This window comes from Lathamus discolor, chromosome 3 (genome assembly GCF_037157495.1).
Source record: "Lathamus discolor isolate bLatDis1 chromosome 3, bLatDis1.hap1, whole genome shotgun sequence".
Taxonomy (NCBI): Eukaryota; Metazoa; Chordata; class Aves; order Psittaciformes; family Psittacidae; genus Lathamus; species Lathamus discolor.
The window spans coordinates 130,188,745-130,210,760 of NC_088886.1; the positions used below are offsets into that span (position 1 = coordinate 130,188,745).

Here is a 22,016-nt window from a genome sequence, read left to right on the forward strand (position 1 = left end):
TAGGGCAATCTCAGCACAACTGCTGGACTGACCCCTGAAGGGTGTCTTTGGGAGGGAGTGCTCCAGAGTGTCTTGTTGAAATGTAGTAGCAGATCTTGCTGCTACCAAGAACTTCACCTGGGTTCAGGAAACAGATAATTTTATATGAAATAAAAAATAGAGCGGAGGGGGGAAGCGAAAGTAAACTAAACCCAGAGTGAACCTGACTCACATCTTGGCAGATGGGATATTCAAAAGGAGGGAATTACTCAGCATCTTTGACATTCTGCATTTTTCACCAGCCAGGAAGTTTGTTCTCAAAGAAATTCCCGTTTCTGTCACAGGCAGATGCACTCCGCCTGCTGGATGTGTTCACTGCTCTTGGAGAGCAGTGGAGTTGTTGATTGTTGATCATGGTTTCCATCTTTGTGTCCTAACTGATCTTCTGGCCGTGCTGGGTCCATGCCGTCAAATGCCTTGAAGATCAGGACTCAGGCTTGAATTTGGCTTGGCTTCCAAGGCAGAAGGTGGCCTAGGGAACAGAGGGTAGGTTTGATGCCTTTGTGGTAGCGAGGGCTTCCACTGCAGCATGCCCTTCTATTTGGCATTTGCCAAGTGCTGTGGGCTTCATGCCCAGGTGTATCACATAGCTGTAGTCCAGCCAAGAGGTGACAAAGATATGACTAACTGAGCCTGAGTTGCTTCTTCCAAAAAACCATGGCTTGGCTTGACTAAGGAGAGACAATGGAAAACATTATATCAGGATGTTCATCAGGAGAGTTCTGTGTCAGTGGGAAGTGCAGGAGTGTTCCTGAGAAATGGGCTAAACAGAATGGCTGGAAGAGCATTTTAGCCTAAGGGGGCTGCTCTGCACCCACAATATTGTACTTTGTATAGTTTCCAGAGAACGGTTTTCATATTCTTGACTCTCAGTTTAGCTCTGCCGCCTCAGTTTTAAGTTCTCGCCCTGGTGCATGTTGCACCAGATGCAGCACATCAGTTTTCCTTTGGAGAGCCTTCAGCTGGCTTTGGGCTAGCCTCTACCTGAGCTTGCTCTGGAAAGAAGCAGCTGGTTAGAACCACTGTGTTCAGCATTCAGCAGCGTTTTTGGGATGCTCAGCTCTGGGGAGAGTAGCTGCAAGTAGTTTTTAGCCATGACAATTGCTTCTGAGTCAACTCCCTCTTTCTTCTCTTTTTCTGGAAACCTTACTAAGCCTCTGAGAAACAGCAAAAGCCTCTAAGAGGAGGGCGTGGAAATTCAACCTCTCTCAGGCTCTTTAACCCGCTAGGAAATTTGTGTGTTGCATGTGCCCATGGGTCTAATATCTATGGATAACCATGAACTGGCAGGGGCTGAGCAAGAGTGATGGACCGTGCAAAGTTGATGCAGATTGCAGAGGCAGAGGTGGTTTGCAGGATGGTTTTGTGACAGTCTCATCAAAGGCTTGCAGGGAGCAGTCTTTTATTCTGGCATCCTGGGCCCAAATGAAGGCAGTTGATGCAGCACATGAGGCAGTGCTCTTTGCAAGGAGCTGGCTGCTCGGGTGTCTCAGATGAAAGCAGGTGTGCTCACCAGGTACCTGGGCAAGGCCTGAGGAGATGACTGAGTTTGCAGCCCCTCTGTGTGCTCCTTGTTGGCTGAGGAGGAATAATCAAGACAGAAACCCTGCTGAAAAGCTACTTCGCAGTGAGGATAATGCGCAGCTTCCCTGACCAGGCAGCTGGAACCTGAGGGATTTGCACAGTCTGGTGTCTGGTTTCATTGTACCACTTTGCATGTGAGAACTAGTGTGTTATCTCGGGAATAAAGGGACTGTCCTGTGTCCTGCTCCTACAACTGTGTCCTTTGGTGCAAACGAGTGCTCCAGCTTGCCCACACATGGTCTGTACACAGCTGTGCACTGCTCTGGCAAAGTGCCGCTGGATCAGGCGGCCCAAGCAGCCCAGGTTTTGCTGCTGCTGCCGGGGTGGAGGCGTTGGTGCCGCACTGTCACATCAGCAGGATTTTCTGTGCGGCCAGGGCGGTGCTGGGCTGCCCAAGAGCTGACTAACACAGTGCCAGCAAGCTCTTTTCTCCCCAGGCAGCGCGAGGCTGTACCATATTGTTTTTCTCTCCAGACAATGCAGTGCTGGGTTGTAAGTAAAAATGCAAAGCACATTGCAATGTTTGCTCTTTATTAATGCACTAAGATGCATTTGGGTGAAGCAGAAGGCTCCTGGCTGGCTTGGTTTCAAGCTTCGTGACAGGCTTCCATAAATAACACCTTAGGAGGGTTTGATTCACCAGATTGGAAAGGGTGGGAACCTGAGATTCAGTGGCTGACACTGAAAGAAGCAGGAAGGCAGAGAGAGGGCTACAGACCCTGAGAGGGCAGGCAGGCTTGGCTGACCTGGACTGAGCTGCACTATGTGCAGTGGCCAAGCCACCACCTGAAACTCCCTTCCCTGAGCAGGAATTCACACCTGTGAATTTCCAAATGGCTGGCAGATACCACAGGAGCTTCAGTGGCTGCTGGAGCAGGGAGGAAGAGAAGGAGAAAGCACTAGCAACTAATGTGCTTGTTCTGCAAACCTTTGCTCAGTGTTTAGATGGCTTTTGCAATCTCTCTGCACTAGGTATTTGACCACCTGTTTTATAGCTGAGGAACTCAAGCTAAAAATTGCATGCACCATGGCTGCAGGAGAGGCTGGGGTGATACATTTTAGCTTTCGAGCCCATGTTTGACCACTGGAACATGCTGTATCTTGTTCCATTATTGGAGAATAAATGTGGGTGCTTAATGCAATTACAGCTTAAAATTCCAACTCCAAAGACTTCTTACATGCCATCAGGTAAAGCCCAGCTGAAGCGGTCCCCTGGTCTCCAGCTGTCAGAGCTGCGAGATAACAGCAGTTTCAGTCTAAAGAACATTGATTCTTGATCAGGCAATTTGGGCAGCTATTCATGTGGAAAGGGAAGGATACTTGGGGGCTGGAGCACCTCCGATATGAAGACAGGCTGAGAAAGTTGGGGCTGTTCAGCCTGGAGAAGAGAAGGCTGTGTGGAGACCTCATAGCAGCCTTCCAGTATCTGATGGGGGCCTATAAGGATGCTGGGGAGGGACTCTTCATTAGGGACTGTAGTGATAGGACAAGGGGAACGGGTTAAAACTTAAATGGGAAGTTTAGATTGGATATAAGGAGGAAGTTCTTTACTGTGAGGGTGGTGAGGCACTGGAATGGGTTGCCCAGGGAGGTTGTGAATGCTCCATCCCTGGCAGTGTTCAAGGCCAGGTTGGACAGAGCCTTGGGTGGGATGGTTTAGTGTGAGGTGTCCCTGCCCATGGCAGGGGTGTTGGAACTAGATGATCTTAAAGCCCTTTCCAACCCTAACTATTCTATGATTTTCTGATATCGTGACCACCATTTCCAGAGTGCCTCATCCCACAACAGACTCTCTGGAGGCTGGGCTCTCAAGAGAGGGACACGATGGCCATCTTTCAGGGCAGCGTTTGAGTCTACCTCAGATTTGGGTTTGACCGGCCAAGGAGTTCTGCTACACATTCCCCTGGTCCTTTGTATGAGAACTTCCCTCCTTCAGCCATGCTGCAGCAGATGAAGTTGTGATTAGGACAGTGAATGAATACTTTTTGACCTTTTCACCTTTCCTTCACCTTCAGTTTGATTTGTGTTTTCCTCAGAGAAAGAGTTTGTGGTAGCTGCTGCTTTGATCACTCTTAACACCTGCCACAACAGATCCCCAGGCTGACCTGGATGCAGGTGCTAGCCCTGTCCTCTGCCCCAAGTTCAATGGCAGAAGCTTAAATAAGCAGAGTGACCCCTGCAGATTGCTGCTATTGAACTATACATAGTGCACCGACACTGGAGCATAGCCTCAGAAAACGGCAGAGAAGCTTAGACCAGCACGAAGAATTCATTGTGCTAGATGCTGTACGTTTGCAAAGCTGTGATTGCTCTTGCTGCAAAGTGTTGGTCAATAAACTGGCTTCAAAGAGCAACTGAAGCTGTGGCTGCCAGGCTAGCTGGAATGGATGAGCTAAGGCCATAGCACACGGCTTGTGGCTCAGCCCAAGCAAGGCATAAGTGCTGTTCAGAACTGAGGAAAATCACCAGGGAAGCAGGACTGCAGAGGAAGGAAAAGCTGCATGTGCTCTTCCAAGTGCTGTTATGTGCGCTCTCTTAATAGCTGCATGCTGTGTTTTGTCCATCTGAACTTTCCTGCCTGCCCACTGGTCCAGGGCAGCAGTTCCACCAACAGGAACAGCAAAAACGGGACCCACGGGGGAGGTCTCCAGGAGGAAACAGGCCGTTTGATGAGCACCACCTCCCAACCGGCTCCAGAGAAGCAGCTGGGAGAGGCCATAAACAAGCTGGAAATACTGGCAAATCACGGAGGAGAGCCACTGCTGCACCTCCTGCTTCACCATGCCAAGAAGACGTGACTGGCCCAAGCACTGCGTACAAGCCCTGTGTCACTTGACTCGCTGAGCCCCTCCACTCGGAAGACCCGCAGCCACCCGTCGGAAGAGCCCTTCTGCGGTCACACGCACTTGTTAGCTCGCCGAGGGGCTGGGACTGGGCCGAGGCGCCAGGCCATGGGCAGTCCCGGACACTGGGGCTACCCCTTCCGAAGGGGGCATCCCCGAGAACCCACCGGCCCCGGGGCGGGCGAGCGACACAACCCACAACGCTCCCGAGGGCAGCCCTTCCGTCGGCTTCTGCTCAACCACCCCGGCTGCGCCCCGCGGCCGCGGTACGCCTTCGCGGTTGGCCAGCGGTTCTGCTAGTTTTACCCTTTCTCCTCTCATTGGCCTTCTTCCGCTTGTCACTAGAGGGCCCGCCTCCTCCGGTTTCAGCCGTGGTCCCATTGGACACCGCAGGGAACTGCCGGCCGCATCGTGCGCGGGTTGGCTCCGCGGGCTGTCCGTCGGCGCAGTAACCAGGCAGCGGGTTGCGGTGTGCCCGTTTCCACGTCAGTGAGAGCGGTGCGGAGCCGGTTTCGCTCGCCCGTGCCCGCGAGGACCCCGCTCTCGGAGGCCTCGCCGGGACCGCCGCCGCCTCCCGCCGCCACCGGGAGGGCCGGGGGGCGGACAGAGGGAGGGCTTAGCCCTCCCGGTATCGGCGCTGCCCGCCTGACCGATATGTGAAGAGGCCGCCGCCGCGGGTGAACAGGCGCCGCCATTTTGGATGCGGGGGTCAGTGCCGGGCGGCGAGTACCTGTCGCGATACTGTCGCGACGCGGGGGTGGGCGGGAGGCAGGCTGCGGCGGGGGAACGGTGCGGGGCCGGCGGGGGGCGTGAACGGAGCCAAGGCAGGCCCGGGGGCCGGCAGGGTGCCGGGGCAGCCTCTTCGGCGGCGGGCGGGAGTGGGGGGAATTGGCAGCCGCCCCTCCAGGCCCGGGCGTGACGTGACGCGACGCGCGTGGTGGCCTGTCCCGGGTGCCCCACAGGGCGGGAGGCCGCGGGTGTCGCGGCTCGGAGTGGGGTCGTGGCGCAGGCACCCACTTCCTGTGCGCCAAGATGCCGTGCTTAAATACCGGGGGAAGCGGAGACTTCTCCCGGCATGTGGCCAGCTGCTTGGCTGCTGCAGGAGGAAGGCTCGGAGCTAACTTGGGGCGTACGTTACGAATTCAGCTGGTACCATGTTTCTTGGTTTAAACAGTGTGAAGTAATCGGAAGACAGAAATTACCCCTCTCATATTTCCCTTAGGTTTCATTTTTATTCTGCAGTTTTGACAAATAAATGGAGCTGCCTTCTCTTCTTGGTTCCCAGGCCCTGTCTCGTTGTTGCAGCTAAATGCGGAGGCTTGAGAAGCCTGTCCCACCTTCCTTTCTGATGTGCCACCACTGTCATGTTACTGCTGCTTATCTTTTTAAAAGAGTGTTCGTCACTGCTCAGAATTTTGCCATTGCTGGACTGTGCATAATTATAAATTAATACTTTTCTATTATTTTTGTCTAGGCATTAGGAACTAGCGTTTGGAGAAACATGCTGACTTCTCTGAACGTTTGCTGCCAGTGATATTTATTGCAGAGTAGTTATTACATGAAAAACCCAGGCAAGTAAAGTTTCCTGGCAGGGATTCATGTACCTTCTGCATGCAGTTTAGAGGGACACAAAGGAGTTTTTTTGTTGCCAGCTAGTGTTCTGGATAACCTAGCTAGCTCTGAGTTAGGCAGGAATTGTTTGTGATTCGTGGACTAAAGGGTGTTATGTTTCTGGTTTGATAGCAGTGTATTATATTGGGACTCCAGTGGCCAAATCTAGGTCAGAGACTATTTATGCGTTATCATAATCAGTGCAAATTTAGGTCAACAGAAGCTTACTTTGAAGTACTACCTTTCTTGCATATGTAGTGATTATGTTGCTGTTTATTATTGCTGTTTATTGGAGCAGTTTCACCAGGTTTGAGTCAGTTTCCATAGCTGAAGGTGAAAGTTAGTGATGGGGGGAAGTGACTTGATGGAAATCTGCCAGACTTTGTCACTTCTGATGCTAACTTTTGCTTGTTTCCAGAAGAGTTGCAGACCTTTACCTGCAAGGGAGGGAGTGTTTCCTAATAGTATACCTGAGACTTCTTATGGTTATACATGGGAAAAATTTGGGCCCACATGCACTGAGATGTTTTGCAGTAGTGTGTTGTAGGGTTGAGGAGTGGAGCGTTCAAGTGCATGTGTAAGAGAACATTTGCCAACGTAATTTTCACCAGTGCTTTTATGTGATGACTTCACATCTGATACTATTTCAGGAGTCTCAGAAAAGTGATTACTGCCCATAGAACATTGCTGAAGGCTTTGAGAATGCTTTGAAGATTTTCTTCTTCTATGATGCGCTCAGGCATCGACCTTTTTCCACTGATAATGTTCCCAATGTTGTTAGCAGCGAGGCTCTGAGTGCTGACAGCTTTCCTGTTTCTCAGGTGGGCTGAGCAGCTATGTAGCCTTGGTTTGGAGCTGCCATTTTGCTTGTTGAAGTTCTGCACAGGAGCGAAATCTGAGGACTGGTCTGCAGATTATGAACCTATCATGAAAAAGACACAGGAGTTTATGTAGGACTAAATGAAGAGATAAGGAACTGAAAAGCATTTGAAATCTATTAGGTAACTTTCCTGGTTTTTCTGTGTAATTCTAGACCACCGAACTTACTGTGGTTGTTTCTGTACTGAGTCCACTATCTTGTGTTTGATTAAAGAGTGCTCTCACGAAAGGTATCCAGTCTTAATCTGAAGACATGAAGAAGTGTTGGAACCATGGCTTGGCTAGGCTTTTTTTTACTGATCTTCAGCATTGGTAGTTCTGTTAATCTGTCCAGCCAACACTTACACAATATCTCACTCTTCAGACCATACCTTTGTAACATTAAGCCTGAATTCATGTCAGCAATATATTTTTGTATGTTGAACAAACAGTTAGTGGTTTTACTTGACTACTACTACCATGCTCTCATAAACCAAACTGATCACTTGGTGTTGGTCTGGTAAATCTCATGACTTTCTCTCTGTAGCTTTAGAGCATTCATTTCAATCTTGAAACTTTTTTCAGTATATCCTTCAGTACATCTATACTGAGCTCTAAAGTGTAACCAGTTGGTTTTAGCAATTAAGAGTTGAAATAATGCATACCAAAATTACCTGATAGCTTATAAAGGGTAGGCTTTAGGAAACTTGGAGTTTAGAGAAACTATTTCTATTGTCTGAAATAAACTTTCGCAGAAATGGGTGGTACTTTTGGTGGCTTTAGCTTACAAGGTACATCTCTGAAAATAGTTTTATGCCTTTCCTCCCCACTGGCTGTTAATTATTTTCTGTTTCCTTCTCCATAATATAGTTGCAAAGGTTCTTTGCGTGAATGAAGCTGTTTGGCTGTGGTTTACTTGGGATTGTGTGTATGCTATTGCTTGGCTAACTGCAAGCTTAAATGTAAAGTAGGATTTCCACACACACCCCCCCACACCATGCTTAAAGATCTGAAAGTGGATTAGTGTCTCCAGCACAATAGATTATTTCAGTTGCATTGGACAGGTAAGTTTTTGGCATGTATAAGGTGATTTTTTTTTTTTTTTTTTTTAGTATTTTTTAATAAAGTTACATTTAATGGAATCTGCAGTGAGGAAAAGAGTGCATTCTCACCAAGGCTTCTCAAATAGTTAATAATGAAAGGATATAACTGCAAAAAAAAAAAACAAACCCTTAGTTTTTGCAGAATTTTAATGTCAGGAGAGCCTTGCCAAGCAACATGATCTTTCGCATCCTTGCTTGAAAGGATCAGCATGTTCAGTTTCCCAGCAGATTAAAAAGAAAAGGTGTGTGCTGGAGGTCTGTGTCTGTTGTCTTCATAGTTTGCTGTTTGGAGATAGCACCAGGTTTAAGAACAGCTGATCATTGTAAGTCTCCTACATTCAGGAAAGGTTTTGTTTAACAAACTTTTCTGTCTTGATTCTTTTAGGTTAAGAGTAGAGGGAAAGAAATAGGAGCCCTACAAGCAGACTCAGTAGTATGCAGAATAGCATTTAAGCTTTGGCATCACCTTAAATATTGGCAAGATTATTGAGTATCTTTGTATGTGCAGGGCATGAGATACATATGTCTGGTATTCACATGCTTTCCCAAATCAGGCTAGGGGAGACTTTGTTTCCATGCCAGTTTACTAAATGCCTGGAATGGCACCACAAAGGTTGCATGCTCAATATTGTTTTGTAATCTTGAAGACAGGAAAAAATTGAGTTTTGACAAATTTGAATGTATGAAGTATTTCCCCCAAAGTACTTCTTAGACCAGAGTTTTGATCCCTCAAACTGCCTGTATGGAAATGTGGAAAATGTTGGAATTGCTGAAAGAAGAAATAAGTAAGTGAGGAATTTTATGTAGAGGAGAAAATCTCTCATTAATGCCTTGTACAAAACCAACGTACTGAAGTAGAAAAAACTCTTACCCCAAGGGTGTTTGAATGTAGTCAATATATGGAATAAGTTACTGTTGAGGATGGAAACATCTCAAGCATTAGACACATAAGCAGGAAGAATATCTGTGGTTCTGTTATACAGCTGTGGAGGGAGGATATAAACCTTTGTTCTTCAGGGCGCAAGCAAACTATTTGGCTGAACTATTTGTTTTTCCGAGTCATGTGGTAGTGCATGAGCTAATCTATTGATCTGGTCTGTCATATCATTTCCTATATTAGAAAACACTTTTGTCTTTACCGCAGATTAACTGTGTGACACTTAGGAATATTGTTATCAGTAATCTAATGAAGTGAGAAACAGTTTTACCTATTGCAAACATGTAAAAAGATGAAACAACAAATCTGATGCTCTCCCTTGAGATTGAGGGTTGTTTTTTTTAAATAATATTTTGCTTCATTTCCGTTGTTTACAGGGTCCTGAAGCAAATTAGTCTCACTCAGGATATTTATATATTTGAAGTGTTTTTAATAATTCAAACATGTTAATTAACACGAAGCCTGGTAGATTCAGGATGTATGTTCTGAAATTTCTGTAGTGGTGTTTTTGAGCTCTGGAGTAATACAGCAAAAACTGTTTCCTTCCAGCTTTGCTTTTGCTACCTGAGCAAAAATCCTTGTGTTCACTGTGTTTTATTACCCTCCACCCCTTCTTCTCAATTGAGTCCTTTACATGAGCCTGTTTGATTTCAAGAGTTGTGATCAATGTTTCATCTTTCAGTCTTTTGCTTCCCTATGGATGGCCTGTTGTGATTTCAAGTTGTATTCCTCATTTCATATCTTCTGAAAAAGTCTCATTACTTGGCTACTATTTCACTAAATCCCTCTCAATTGCAGATGTGGTATCATCTGACTCTCCAGCCTCTTTATGTGTCCTGTTTATTTTTTATAAACAGTTGTGTCTGTTCATTCCCCTACATTCTTATTTCTTTATGCTTGACTGTGTCTGGGCTACAGCTAGTATAGACAGAAGGATCCTATAGTAATCCACTCTTTTTCTCAGACCATTACAAATATTTCTTGCTTGTATAATAGTTTTTGCTTCTTCAGCCTCTCTCTCTGGGTACATCCGTTTAAATTTTTCCCTGTAAAACCTGAGGCTACATAAGAACAGATTTCTGCCATCAGCTTTCTCACTTTTTCTCCCTGTGTTCCATCCAGTTTTGTCTCTAGTTTTGCTCATTTCTTTGTGGAGGTCTTACTCATACTTTTTTTTTACTTGCCTGCTTTCTTGAAAGGTTTTTTCATGAAGTAAGTGTGAAATCAACATCTGTTATAAATGACTTTATTTTGTCAAAGTTTAAAGTCCAGAAGAGCTTTGCTCTGGTAAGCCACTGATGCTTATTTAACAGAGCACAAGATTGGCTTTGTGTTCTGTGTAGAGCTGCAGGACTCTGCATGTTGCTGGAGATGTGTGTGTGATTGCATTGTCATGGGTGTGTGTCCTGGTACCCTAGCATTTTGTCTTTTTGTGAGCTTACATAGACTAGAAAAAAACTGAGGAATGTGCCTTGGCAAAGTTGTCTCTTGCTTCGCAGTTGCCCTGTTACAACCAACTGTCTGCTCTCATGGTCTTGAAAACACACTGTAGAAAAGAGCCTTTCTTTTGTCTTCCTTTTGACAAAATAACTGTACTTGTCTGCATGCACAAAAGAAAGATTTGAAAGAGTTTCTTGCATTGCTGCAGGCCTCCTGCTTGACTAGGGCCAATTTGGTGTTTCATCAGAGGAAGAGAATGATTCTGAGGGGCTGGAGATTAATTTGAGTTACTTTTATTTTCAGAATTGTCAGGATGGTAGATAAGAACATTTACATTGTACAAGGTGAAATCAACGCGGTGGTGGGAGCCATAAAGCGTAATGCCCGATGGAGCACTCACACACATCTGGTAAGTTACCCTGAATTGTTGCTAGCTCTTCATGCTGTAACAGAGATCATCTGATTTTAGGAAAGAACCTCAATTTTATTTTTTTTAGCATTTGTTACAGTACTTTATAAGTAAAGCTGGAATAACTTTCTACATTGTTTCATGCCAAGTAGTTTTGGCTTCTTTTGTGCCAGTGACTGTAAGAGGTACAAAGCTGGAAATCTGCCTATATACCCCATAAGTAAATAGAAACCCCTTCGTTGTATTCCAGTGGGAATCATCTCATTTAGACTTTTATTGCCTGCTATAGCAGAGGTTTTGAATATATAATGTTATTTTATCTAGCACAGTGCTTTTATATATCTTGAGTGCTCTCTTAGAGAAGACAGTCTTTATCATGAAAATCATGAAATAAAAATTGAGGAAGTCATTATATGTAGGGTATATATTAATTTTTCATATGGCATAGTATCTTTAGCTTTGCTTTCTGACTGCCAGCTATATTCCTTACTGAAACCTGTTAATAGCTGCAAACCTGTTTTGTTAAAAGCCATTAATACAGTGTTTCCAAGTTTAATGATGCATCAGTCAGTTTATGGCTTCCATAGTGTAAATGTGTGCATGTGGTGAGCTGCATCTATGGTGTGCTTCAGAATGTCACATAAATAGCAGATGGCTGTCATCCAGCACAAGTGGTTTCAGTTTGTCAAAGGACAGTGCCCTTGTTCTACCAGACATTTCTTCATTAGAGCTCACTGCCACCCAGTAGGAGGTGTGGCTGCAGATGTGCACAGCTTGGGGAAACTGCTGCTCCTCCTTATTTTAATATTGTAAAGATAGGCTAAGGCTAAAGGATGCAGCTATTCATATAAATTTTGCACTGTGATTTTTTTATTTTTTTCTTTTCCTTCAAGTTATTTTAATGGCACCAAATGTCATTGCATTTCTGTTCCCATTACAATCTGCATAGATTAACATTATAGCAAATCCAGATGAGCCATTTCAATATGATACGAGTTAGATTTGCTCTGAAATTTATTGAACAGTGGAAGGCTAATCAGAAATACTTCTAAGGACAATAAAACCAAATCGGAATGCTCAGTCTTGAACCTGTGCTTTGACATTTGAGCTGTATGACATTGGGGAGCACTAGCGGGAAAATAAAAATGCTTCTCTTGATTTTGATGGAGTAAACACACTGACGGTGATAAACTCAGCCCTGTGAATATGAATGGGTCTTTACAGACCCAATATTAAGATTTGTCTTCAGAAATATGTTTGCCTTGTTAATGACTTTCTATATATAACCTATAGGATGAAGAAAGGGATCCCCTGCTGCATAGCTTTAGCTACTTAAAAGAAGTTCTGAATAATATAACAGGTAAGCTTTTACAGAAATCAGCAGGTATGTATACCTGCTAGTGTATATGACATTACGTGTACACATGTACATGCTCGTCTTAGTTACTATCCAGCGGTCAAATATGGAATAACAAGAAAAAATATGTATATGCTTTTAGACAAATGGTACAAATGTTAACTATTATGCAAATACAACTGCTGCCATTGTCTGGAGAGATACATGTGTGTGTATATATACATATTTTTTGTGTGTGTGTGTGCATACACTTATATATGAGTATGCAAGCTTCTTTAATATATTGGAACTTGTAGTAATATATGCAATCTGGTGTATTCTTATACAGTCTTTCTGTGCTTTGTTTATGTTTTCTGATCTGTGAATAGTGGGGAAAATCTGCTTAGAAAGTAGCCTCCCATTATCTGTTTCCTCCTTGCATTCTTCAGTTTGTTGGTTTTCATTATCTGTTACCCGTAATAAGTGAAGCACAGGCTTCACTTTTCACTTGGGTCTTTTGAATCTTGAAGTGAAAGGCTTACTTTGTGACCAGTTGCACTGAAAGGAGCTGGAAATCTGTATTGATTTCAGTAGAACACAAGGCTGTGATGTGTATTCAGAGCATTTTTTTTTTCCTTAACCTGTCTTTTTCCTCTTTCCTCACATGTTTTCTCTTTTTGTAATTTCAGGAGTGATTGTTTAAGTGTATGTCGAGAATCTGGAAGTAAGGCTAATCCTGAGCTCTATGTATATGGCATTCTGCTGTTTCTTCCCAGGATTTGTCTTACTGATTTTAATATTTGAAAATAAGCTTTACTTCTGGTCCCTTACAGTGAGAGTTCAGAGCTGCACTGAACCTAAGTCTGAGTGAACTTTCTGCATTTCTAATTGCAAAGCATGCCCATTCTTGTGTTGGCATTGAGCCTGGAATCCCATAGAAAGTATGTTCCCTAGAAGTACAATGGTGCTGCTTCCAGGTGCTGATGAAAGGTGCTGAGGACATGTAGCAGTTCTAAGCCCTTACTTCCTTTGGCTGTGAGCAGGACTCTTCTGTCAGGTCATAACATCTTAAGGAACAGCTTACATTTCTGGATGGTATCTTTGTTCTGGATGTTATACCCAGACTACACGACAGGCTGGATTTGTGGAGTGTTGTAAGCTCATTCATCTTATGTAGGATATGTAGACAGTCACCAAAAGTGTTTTGGGACAAAATTTTCCTTGTGTCCCTTCCATGACATAAAATTTTCCTTAAAATAAGACTCCTGAAGTTGTTTGCAGTTATTGCAAGTACTGCTTCTCATCAACAAGAGCCAGGGAATGGCCATATGCTCAAATAGATGCAGAATGAGTAAATGTCAGGGACTGGCCATTTATCTGGAGTAGCTAGATAAAATGTGCTGTTGACTTGTTGGGAAAAAAATGCAGACCCAGTATCTCCTTGGGTTAGAGAAGGCAAAGTTTAATGTACTGAGAGATTCAAGACTCCCTGGGAGTATTAGTCATCATGTAAGTGTGGTTCATGCTGAGATGATAATTGCTCATATGTGATGATGATAGCATGTTGGATTGACTACACTGGGTTCTTTTAAACAGGCAATTTCAGCTTCAGTGACTGCTGTTTACTGACTAGGGTCTTGAGATAGGACATTGCTATGTTCCGTGGGTTTTTTTTTTTTTTTTCAGTTTTAGACATGGACTGTTCCCAAGCAGTACTTTGAATAATACAGTCTCCTGCCTCATCTTCCAGGCAATGATGGTTTTTTGTGGGTGGTTTTGGGGGTATTTTTTTGCCTAGACCTTCCTTTCATGTCTCTTTCATTAGCTCATGGAAACACATTGCTTTTATATTTAAATTTATTCAAGCTGTAATCTTTGACATTTGAGTTAGCTTTTAGTACAATTTTGCATTTATAGTAATATATATTATGTATTTTCTCAATCCCCCAAGAACCCATTTTAATCTGTTCCGGATGCAAATTTCAGGCTGCCTTGTCCCATCTCCCCTCTTGCTCTCTCCCTCCCTTCCCCTCCCCCATGGAGCATGTTTGATCAGGTGTGGCAGGAATATCCACTGTCAAGCTGCGCCCTTTATATTAGTCAATATTATCCTTCCTTCCCTCCCACTCCCTTCATTCTCCTCTGGGCTTTACCAGTTGATTTATAATTTTGGAATTCTCATCGGAGTCTGTAATACAGTTTGTTCATTATTTAACCAAAACCTGTTTAATGAGCAAAGAGAGGCAATGTAAATGTTAGGCATGTTGCAGTGGAGTACCTTTTGTTCTCCTCTGAGCTAGTGGGTATTAACTCTGTCATGCCTGTGATGCTGAAATACCCTGGTCCAGGGTATAAAGATGCACCGAATACCTCCAGCAGCTAAAGAGCCACATTACAAAGTACTACTTCTCAAGAGTAGCTAAGTTTTTTGTTCAATTACCAAAATAGTAAAAGCTTGCTTGCAGCTAAGTAGTGGTATCCCATGCCATCCCATTGCAATGTCTAAATAGGCTCTTGAGGGAAGCATCTGGAGAAGATGCTGTTGCTCAGCACAGACAATCCCATGATTGTCATAAGGGTAACTTCACTTCTGCAGTTCAGCATACCTAGCTAATTGTACCTGAATTAAATGGAATGAAGTTGCACTTTAAAATTCTGACACAGAAACTTAATTTCTATGGCAATTTAGTATAGATTTATGAAAGCAGTTTAATGATTTGAAAATGAACAGCATGTCTTCTCTTACCTGATGTCATTTGGTTCACTGTATGCCATTTGTACACTTTTATGGGCTGCATATATTTTAATTACTATTAATAGTAGTTGCCTGAAAAACAGAAAGGAAAAGTAGAGCTTCTGTCATTGTGGGGTGATGCATAAGTTACTCTAAGATAAATTTAACAGCTGAATGCTTGTTGTACTGAGGTAAGCATCATAAGCCCATTTGGATGTGGTGTCTTGTATTTCCAGTGCTTAGAAAAAGTGAAAATTGGTGCCCTGAGTTACGACCATATGGAAGCAGTGACTGTCAAGTTTGTCCATGCTTGCAAAATTTAAATACGACTACATCTGCAAAGGGTGTTTTAAAACTGATGGAATTGTTACTGTTGGTACAAGTTTGTATCTAGGGTTACTGTCACCACATCTTCCATTTGGTTCAATTTTAAAGTTAGCTGGGTATCTAGAAAACATGTCTGCATATTGAAATGTTTGTTCATTTCATCAATTTTCTTACGGATTTAGGTCAACAAAAGGAAGTTTCTTTACGACATCCAGTGATAATTGAACATTGTTTTTTTTCATGAGTGTTTCCAACTTAGGATGCTCTTGAGCTCACTAGGGAGAGGTTTTATAACCACAAATGGCTGGAAACATGAGTTAATTATAAGCTTGCTTTTTTACGATCTGATGAGGATTGGGTTTTCTTAAATACTTGCTATGGCTGTTGAAGTCTTCAGACCATTCCAGAATGATATGGAGGTAAGAGCAGATACTTCTGTAGTTGTTCTCCTTATTGCAGAATTTATGCTTTGCTCTGATGGGGGGGGATGATTCAGTAACCAAGATTTTCGTGATTGAAGTACTGCTTACTGGTGTGTAGGATGGCTTTAGGACAGAAAATGACTAAATACAACTGCCTTGTACAAGTCAGCACTGCAGTGGGAGAAGCAGGTGTTTGTGGAAAGTGTGTGCATCGAGAGTCTATTTAAATAAGGTTTAAACTAGGTAAACACACCTGTGAAGAGGTGCTTGTGTATGTTTTAGGTCCATGAGTGCCAGACTGGAAGGTTTGAGTCCTTTTATCCTCTGGTGGTTCAGAGTTAGTGCATTTAAACAGAAGCTGCAAAGTAAGCTGTTAGGAGCACTCTGATTTCATGCACATTCATGACATTTTAAATGAATGCTTGTACAGTGGGTTCAGAAGAATCTTTTCATGGCTTATTTCAGACAAGAAGCTGCTGCAAATCTCCATCTTTAGAGGGTTGGCTGGGGCATTAAGAGCTGGCTAAAGGTCAAATGACTGTAACCATAAGAGAACCTTTGCCCAGTATGCAGACTTAATATACTTGTTACTGTAGCCATCAGTTTTCTGGTACGTAGATTTGATTGCACACTCATTTTCTCATGTCTAAGCTCTGGAAACTCAGGTTTTAGGGAAAATCTGACATTCATATAAAACAATATGGGAATTTTATCCTGATTTGGGGTTAATGTCAGAAATTTTTCTGAAAGACCTAGTTTTAAAAGTGGTGAATCAGTAGTAAATACAGATGGGCGGCCTGATCTCAGTGCTATTGCAGTGCTGTTGAATAGAGTCTGACATATTCATTGTGGTCTACTTCAGAAATCATTAAAAAGTAATCTTTTTTCTTAGAGGTGTAAGAATTACGTAGTGTTGCAATGTTTGTTATTTTGCACTTTGCAGATGAGAGCAGTACCACATTTTAATTATTATTTATATCTTAAGTTTCTGCAGGAAATGCCTGGACTTAGACAAGAAATACTGATGAACTCTAAGCTGTGGTCCCTTCCAAGCCAAACCATTCTATGATGCTTCTTTCGTTGTTTGCATTGAAGGATTGCAATGCTACCCAGAGCAGACATTAAAAAAAAATAAAAATCATAGATACACAGAATGGTTTCGGTTGGAAAGGACCTCAAGATCATCTAGTTCCAACCACCCTGCCATGGGCAGGGACATGTGCTACTAGATCAGGTTGCTCAAGGCCCTGTCCAGCCTGGCCTTGAACAAAAATCGCCTAAGCTTTTTTTCTGTTGCGTATCAGTTTCATATAAAAGATCTAGAAAACTCACTGGTGGTGTAGATGATGTCTGTTCCTGTGATAATTAAAAAAAAACCAAACAACAACAAAACCCCCAAAACTATTTATTTATATACTTGCAAATAGCAGTTATCCATGGGTGTTATACTTGCTGGTTTGGAAGGCCAAGTAAGTCAGGCTAACATTTAGCTGTTATTGCATTCTCTATAAAATTTCTAAGGATGGAAAGGGTGTAAGAAAGGTCAGGCAATTGACAGAGTAAGGTTTCTTCAATAACTTAAACTCAGCCTCACTCTGGTGGATGGCAGTATGACTGTAGTCCACATTGGATGACTTGACACAGTGTATAGAAGTGGTAAATAATTTCTCTTAATATTTTCTGTCACCTTCTTACTGTAAGAAGTATGAAGATTAAGGTGACAACTTTACTTTGACACTTTGCTTGCAGGCTGAATCCAGACTTGAGTTTTGTGAATTGTGTTCAAACAATGCAGTAAAAGTTGTCATTTTAAAAGCAAGGCACTAGTCTTCATGAATGCAGACATCCTTCCAAGAGAAACTGCAGGTATTTCCAAATACTCTTTTTGATAGAGATTAATCTTTTTAATCTCATTGTAGCGTCAAATGAATCAAATGGCTGTTTTATGTCTTAGGTCTTTGAATTTCCCTCAGATAATAGGTTTCTATTGATATTTTTGGCATAGGTTTTCTTGGTGTTACTGGAGAAATAATAAACCAGTCTTTAACCAGGTGGTTGCTAGTTTTGTGCTTTACTTGCTAAGCAGTTTTCCTGGAGTGACACTAATGTGCTCTAAGAACGTAGCTGCATTGGGAGACCCTGGTGTGTGAATTTTTCAAGCCCAAAGCTAATAACTAAATTGTCACAATTTCAGTTAAAATTTAATATGTTTTCTGGAAGTGCTTGATAAAGAATAACTCAGTGTTTGTGGAGCCTTATATGCACCAAGATAAGCACCATAACTTTTTCCAAGGCTTTTCTGTTGCATTTATGCAGAGTGCTCAAGTTGATTGTTGCCTTCAACTGAGCCCTTCAACATAGGTTACTGAGTGAAACTAGGACTCCTGACAATGGGAAGCTTGTAACTGGGAGATGATGTAGCTATGACTGAATGTGCAGAAAGGGCTAAACTGTGGTTGTGTAGCATCCTGAATGTGATAACTTTATAGCTCTTGTATTTGTCTGCTATTTTGTGTTTATGAGTAATAGGAAACTTAATAAATTCCAAAGAACTGGAGTGACTCTGAGAATATCTAGAGGAAAAAAACCCAACCAACCCAGTAAGATGGTCTTCACACAAGGTATTCCAGTATTTCTCTTAACATCAGGACGTCTGAACTGGCACTTCTGCAGTCTGGCACCACCACCATTGCGGTACCACCTAAGCATCCTTTTAATACAGTTCTTTGGGTGTGGTGTAGGACTAGGATTTGACCTTAACAGTATTCAATCTGTGCTTGGCTAATGACTGGCAGGTACAGGCAGGAGGTGGTGCTGTTGGAAGGAGTCGTTTCCTGACCCCTAATCCTTAAGGACCCAAGGATTTAGATGGACAAGCACTCCTGGCTGTTCGTTGGCAGAGTTCCCACAGTGGGCTTGTTCTGTAACACCAGCCTTCTGTTACCACTGCAGGACTGGGCTCTGAAGAGCTGCCACATGTGCATGGTGCACAACTGACTCTCTCTTGTTCCACGCTTGTTGAGCAATTACTTTCCCACTTGTTGGGCACTCCATTATTTCCTTCAGTTACTGCTTCTGTGTGAAGTGGAGCCATAAAGGAAATGGCCTAATGTACATACATTAGAAGGCAATGAATTGCAGTAGAAAGGCAGTACCAGATGCTCTGTTGAAGTTAAGGTTCCTCTTAAATCATCTATAGAGGTTTTATTCCAGATTTTTTTGAAGATGATGTCTTTGTTTTGGTTAGGACTAGTTAAAAGGAATTGTGGCCAATTAAGAGACATTAAGGCTATTTGCATTATAGTAAAAACCCTCTTGAAGTAGGAGTGTATTTAAAATTGCTGACTTCCAGTAGAAGTTTTATATATTAAATATATAGCTCTTCTGTCACCTTTTCTTCTTTTAACTGTCTTCTCTCCTTGCTATACAGCTGCCATCTAAAAACAATGTCTCAAAGGTGATTTACTTCAAAGAAGCAGTAACTTGTGTCAGAAAGTGCAGGTGCATTTTTATGTAGTTGCATAATATGTAGTAGGACTGCCAAGAAGCATTGGTCATACATACACAACAAGCACACTGAAGCATTCCTCACCTGAAAGAGTTTGTAGCTTAAGAGAGTAGAAGCAGAGAGAAGTCATTAGGCATACAAAGTTGTTAAACACTTGAGAGTTTTACTTAATCACTACCTCAACTTGTTTTTCAAACAAGCTGTTGGCTGATCCCTAATACAGTTTATGGTAAGATGTGAGTTTGAAGGAGAAGTTTGAAATTGGGCAAAATTTCAAGAACAGGGCAGGGATGTATGGTAAGGTGTTTTGATAATTAGTGTGGAAGAAAAAAAACTGTCAAGAAGAGAGGTAGAATGGGAGGGATTTAAAGGCAAGTATAAAAGCAGCAGATTGATGAAGAACATTTTTATTAATATGGCAAGTTGATTGGTTAGGGAACATTAGTAATGAGGGATGTGGAGTTGCTGGCTTGCCCATTTGAGGTAGACTTGCAAGAGCTTTTTTTTTTCTTTTTTTTCTTTTTTTTTTTTTTTTTTTTAAGATAACTCTGCCTAGCTTTGCTGCTGTCTGACTATTGTGGAATAGGCTGTTGCTTAAGGGGATTCTTTCAGTCAGGAAAAAAGCCTCTTCCAGCACGTTATGGAACCCCTCATTGTAAGTTCTTAAAAAAAAAAAATACATATATATATGGATAATCATGATCTTACTTTTGTAATTTGCCTTTAGAAAATGTTACAATGCAATGTATTTGTCCAGGAAGGAGCTTACTTACAGGAAGTCGAACAGAGCCTTGGGTGACAGGGTGCCTGCCCATGGCAGAGGGGTTGGTCCTTTCCAACCCTTTACTATTCTATGATTCTAAGTTACAGCTGCATGCAGTCCTATAAAAACTGACATAGTCTTTCAGATTATACGATTTTAAATTGCATTACAGCACCTTTAAAAGTTCCAAAAATGAAATTTTGGTATTTATTGCCTACTGTATTATATATTATAATTATATAGAAAAATATATATATTACATATATATTATAAGCCTATAATACGGTAACTTAAAGGTAGGTTCTGAGGTCTTGTGATACGCTGGATTCTGGGGTGAAAGAGATGGAAATGTCATATCATGGAGGAATCTGAAGTACATTCATTCCAATATTGGTGGTATGAACAGATACTTTCTGGGGAAAATGTTTGGGAGTAAATCTGTGAATTTGTTAGTAGAGTAACGAAGACTAAATCGTGAGTGATCTAAATATATGTAAGTCTTCTAGGGACAGTGAATCAGTACGTGTCATCACAAAATTGTAGGAAATAAAACCCATCTTGAGAAGTGTTATATCAACTAGTCATTGTAGAAAATCAATAGTTCTACATTAGTATTGTATGGTGTACTGTATCCATGTGACTTGGAAATGCCACCGGAAATGTTCAAGCAACCTGTTCTTGTTTTGAACTCCTAACTATATTTGGACATTTCCTCTTTAGTTTAAGGGCATGAATAGACATAGACTCCTTATCACTTGAATTTCCTGAAATTAATGTGTCTGTTGTACTCTCTGTATGGTTCAATTGTGAAGTTAAAACTCTTGAGTTCAAACTACTTTGTATTCAGGCATATTGTGAAAGAAAGAGGAGGTACATAGTTACCTGACAGTTGAGGAACAGTGTGACATGACAAAAAAAGACAATGCGAGATGGGTAGAAATGTAAAAGTAAAGCATGTTATATGAGAGCTTGCACATATATGCAGTATAACTGAAGTTTGGGGTGATGTTGGCTTTAGCTGTCCTGTTAAAATTAGCTTATGCTAATGTATTTTGCAGTGTAATCACAATTACACAATTATAATACTCAAGGGGAGCACTTGATTAATGCTTGTTAGCTGAATATGTTAAATTCTTCAGTGATGGTGGTAATTTGTTCGATCCTTTATCTATACCCTAATACAAGCACTTTGGAAGTTTTAATTTCCAGATCTGTCCTTGTAGGAGTAAGCTGAAAATTACTCCTAGCCATATTGAAACAGCAAGTTGTAAACACAGCAGACTTTCAGAAAGTGTATGCTGTCTTTGCTTGGTACAGGAATCTGAATGCTTGCGTAACTGTAAACCTTGATGTGTGCTACTTAGATGAGAGACTTCAAAACAAAGCTGTTCACTCTTGATTTAACTTAATTCTGGGAGGAAGATTTTTTTATTAAAATGTGTCTTTGTAATTTTTCATGATTCAGGAGTGAAGTCTGCCAAGATGTTGCTGAATTAGATTCCATTTACCTCTTGATTAACTTCTTAAATAGTTTAAGTGGCAAATTGTAAATATGAAGAATTGTTCAAATAAATAAAGATGTGGTTGTTATTTTGATCATGGCATACTGAAGGAGAACAGTCTATTAGTTCTGGGTATAGCTGGGGGGAGAGGGAGATATTCTAGAAACAAAACAAGTGACAGTGGCAAAATATGGTTGTTTATGTAAGCATCTTTAGTAACTGCACTTAGGAACTTGGATGTTCTTCAAAGCTGGATTAAACAATTTATAGTGGCTTATAATAGTTATCTAATAACTAAGATGGCAGCATGGGAGGAGCCATCAGTAGCTGGTTTTCACTTCAGTCTGAGGTTTTCACATTTGTTGCTCAGAAATGCTATGTTTTGCTTTGCATGTCAGCCCTTAGTTAAAACATTTGGGTTTTCAAGTGTCTGAAGTGCAAATATATTCAGACTTAAGATCTAATGAGCACTGTCAAATTTTACTTCTGTCCTTTCTCTCTCTTAAATATATTCTGCATCATTATGAAATTAGCACTTCAGGTGCAAAGTGATCAGACTAGTACTGGGAGTGGGGAGAACTGAGTCCTAGCAATATTTAC

General features: G+C 42.0%; 1 protein-coding gene across 3 annotated transcripts in view; it reads left to right on the forward strand.

The window, feature by feature from the left end:
- The first annotated feature begins 4,922 nt into the window (after positions 1 to 4,922).
- GBF1 (golgi brefeldin A resistant guanine nucleotide exchange factor 1) overlaps positions 4,923 to 22,016 on the forward strand; it is a 110,369-nt gene continuing 93,275 nt past the window's right edge. For 2 of the 3 annotated variants that reach the window (XM_065671766.1, XM_065671767.1), the window contains exons 1-3: positions 4,923 to 5,174; positions 10,719 to 10,824; positions 12,118 to 12,184. In XM_065671766.1, the coding sequence (XP_065527838.1) occupies positions 5,167 to 5,174; positions 10,719 to 10,824; positions 12,118 to 12,184 (181 nt within the window). In that variant the 5' untranslated portion in view covers positions 4,923 to 5,166. Of the gene's footprint in view, positions 5,175 to 6,919; positions 7,079 to 10,718; positions 10,825 to 12,117; positions 12,185 to 22,016 lie in introns of those variants that run through there. The other variant, XM_065671768.1, reaches the window with a different exon arrangement.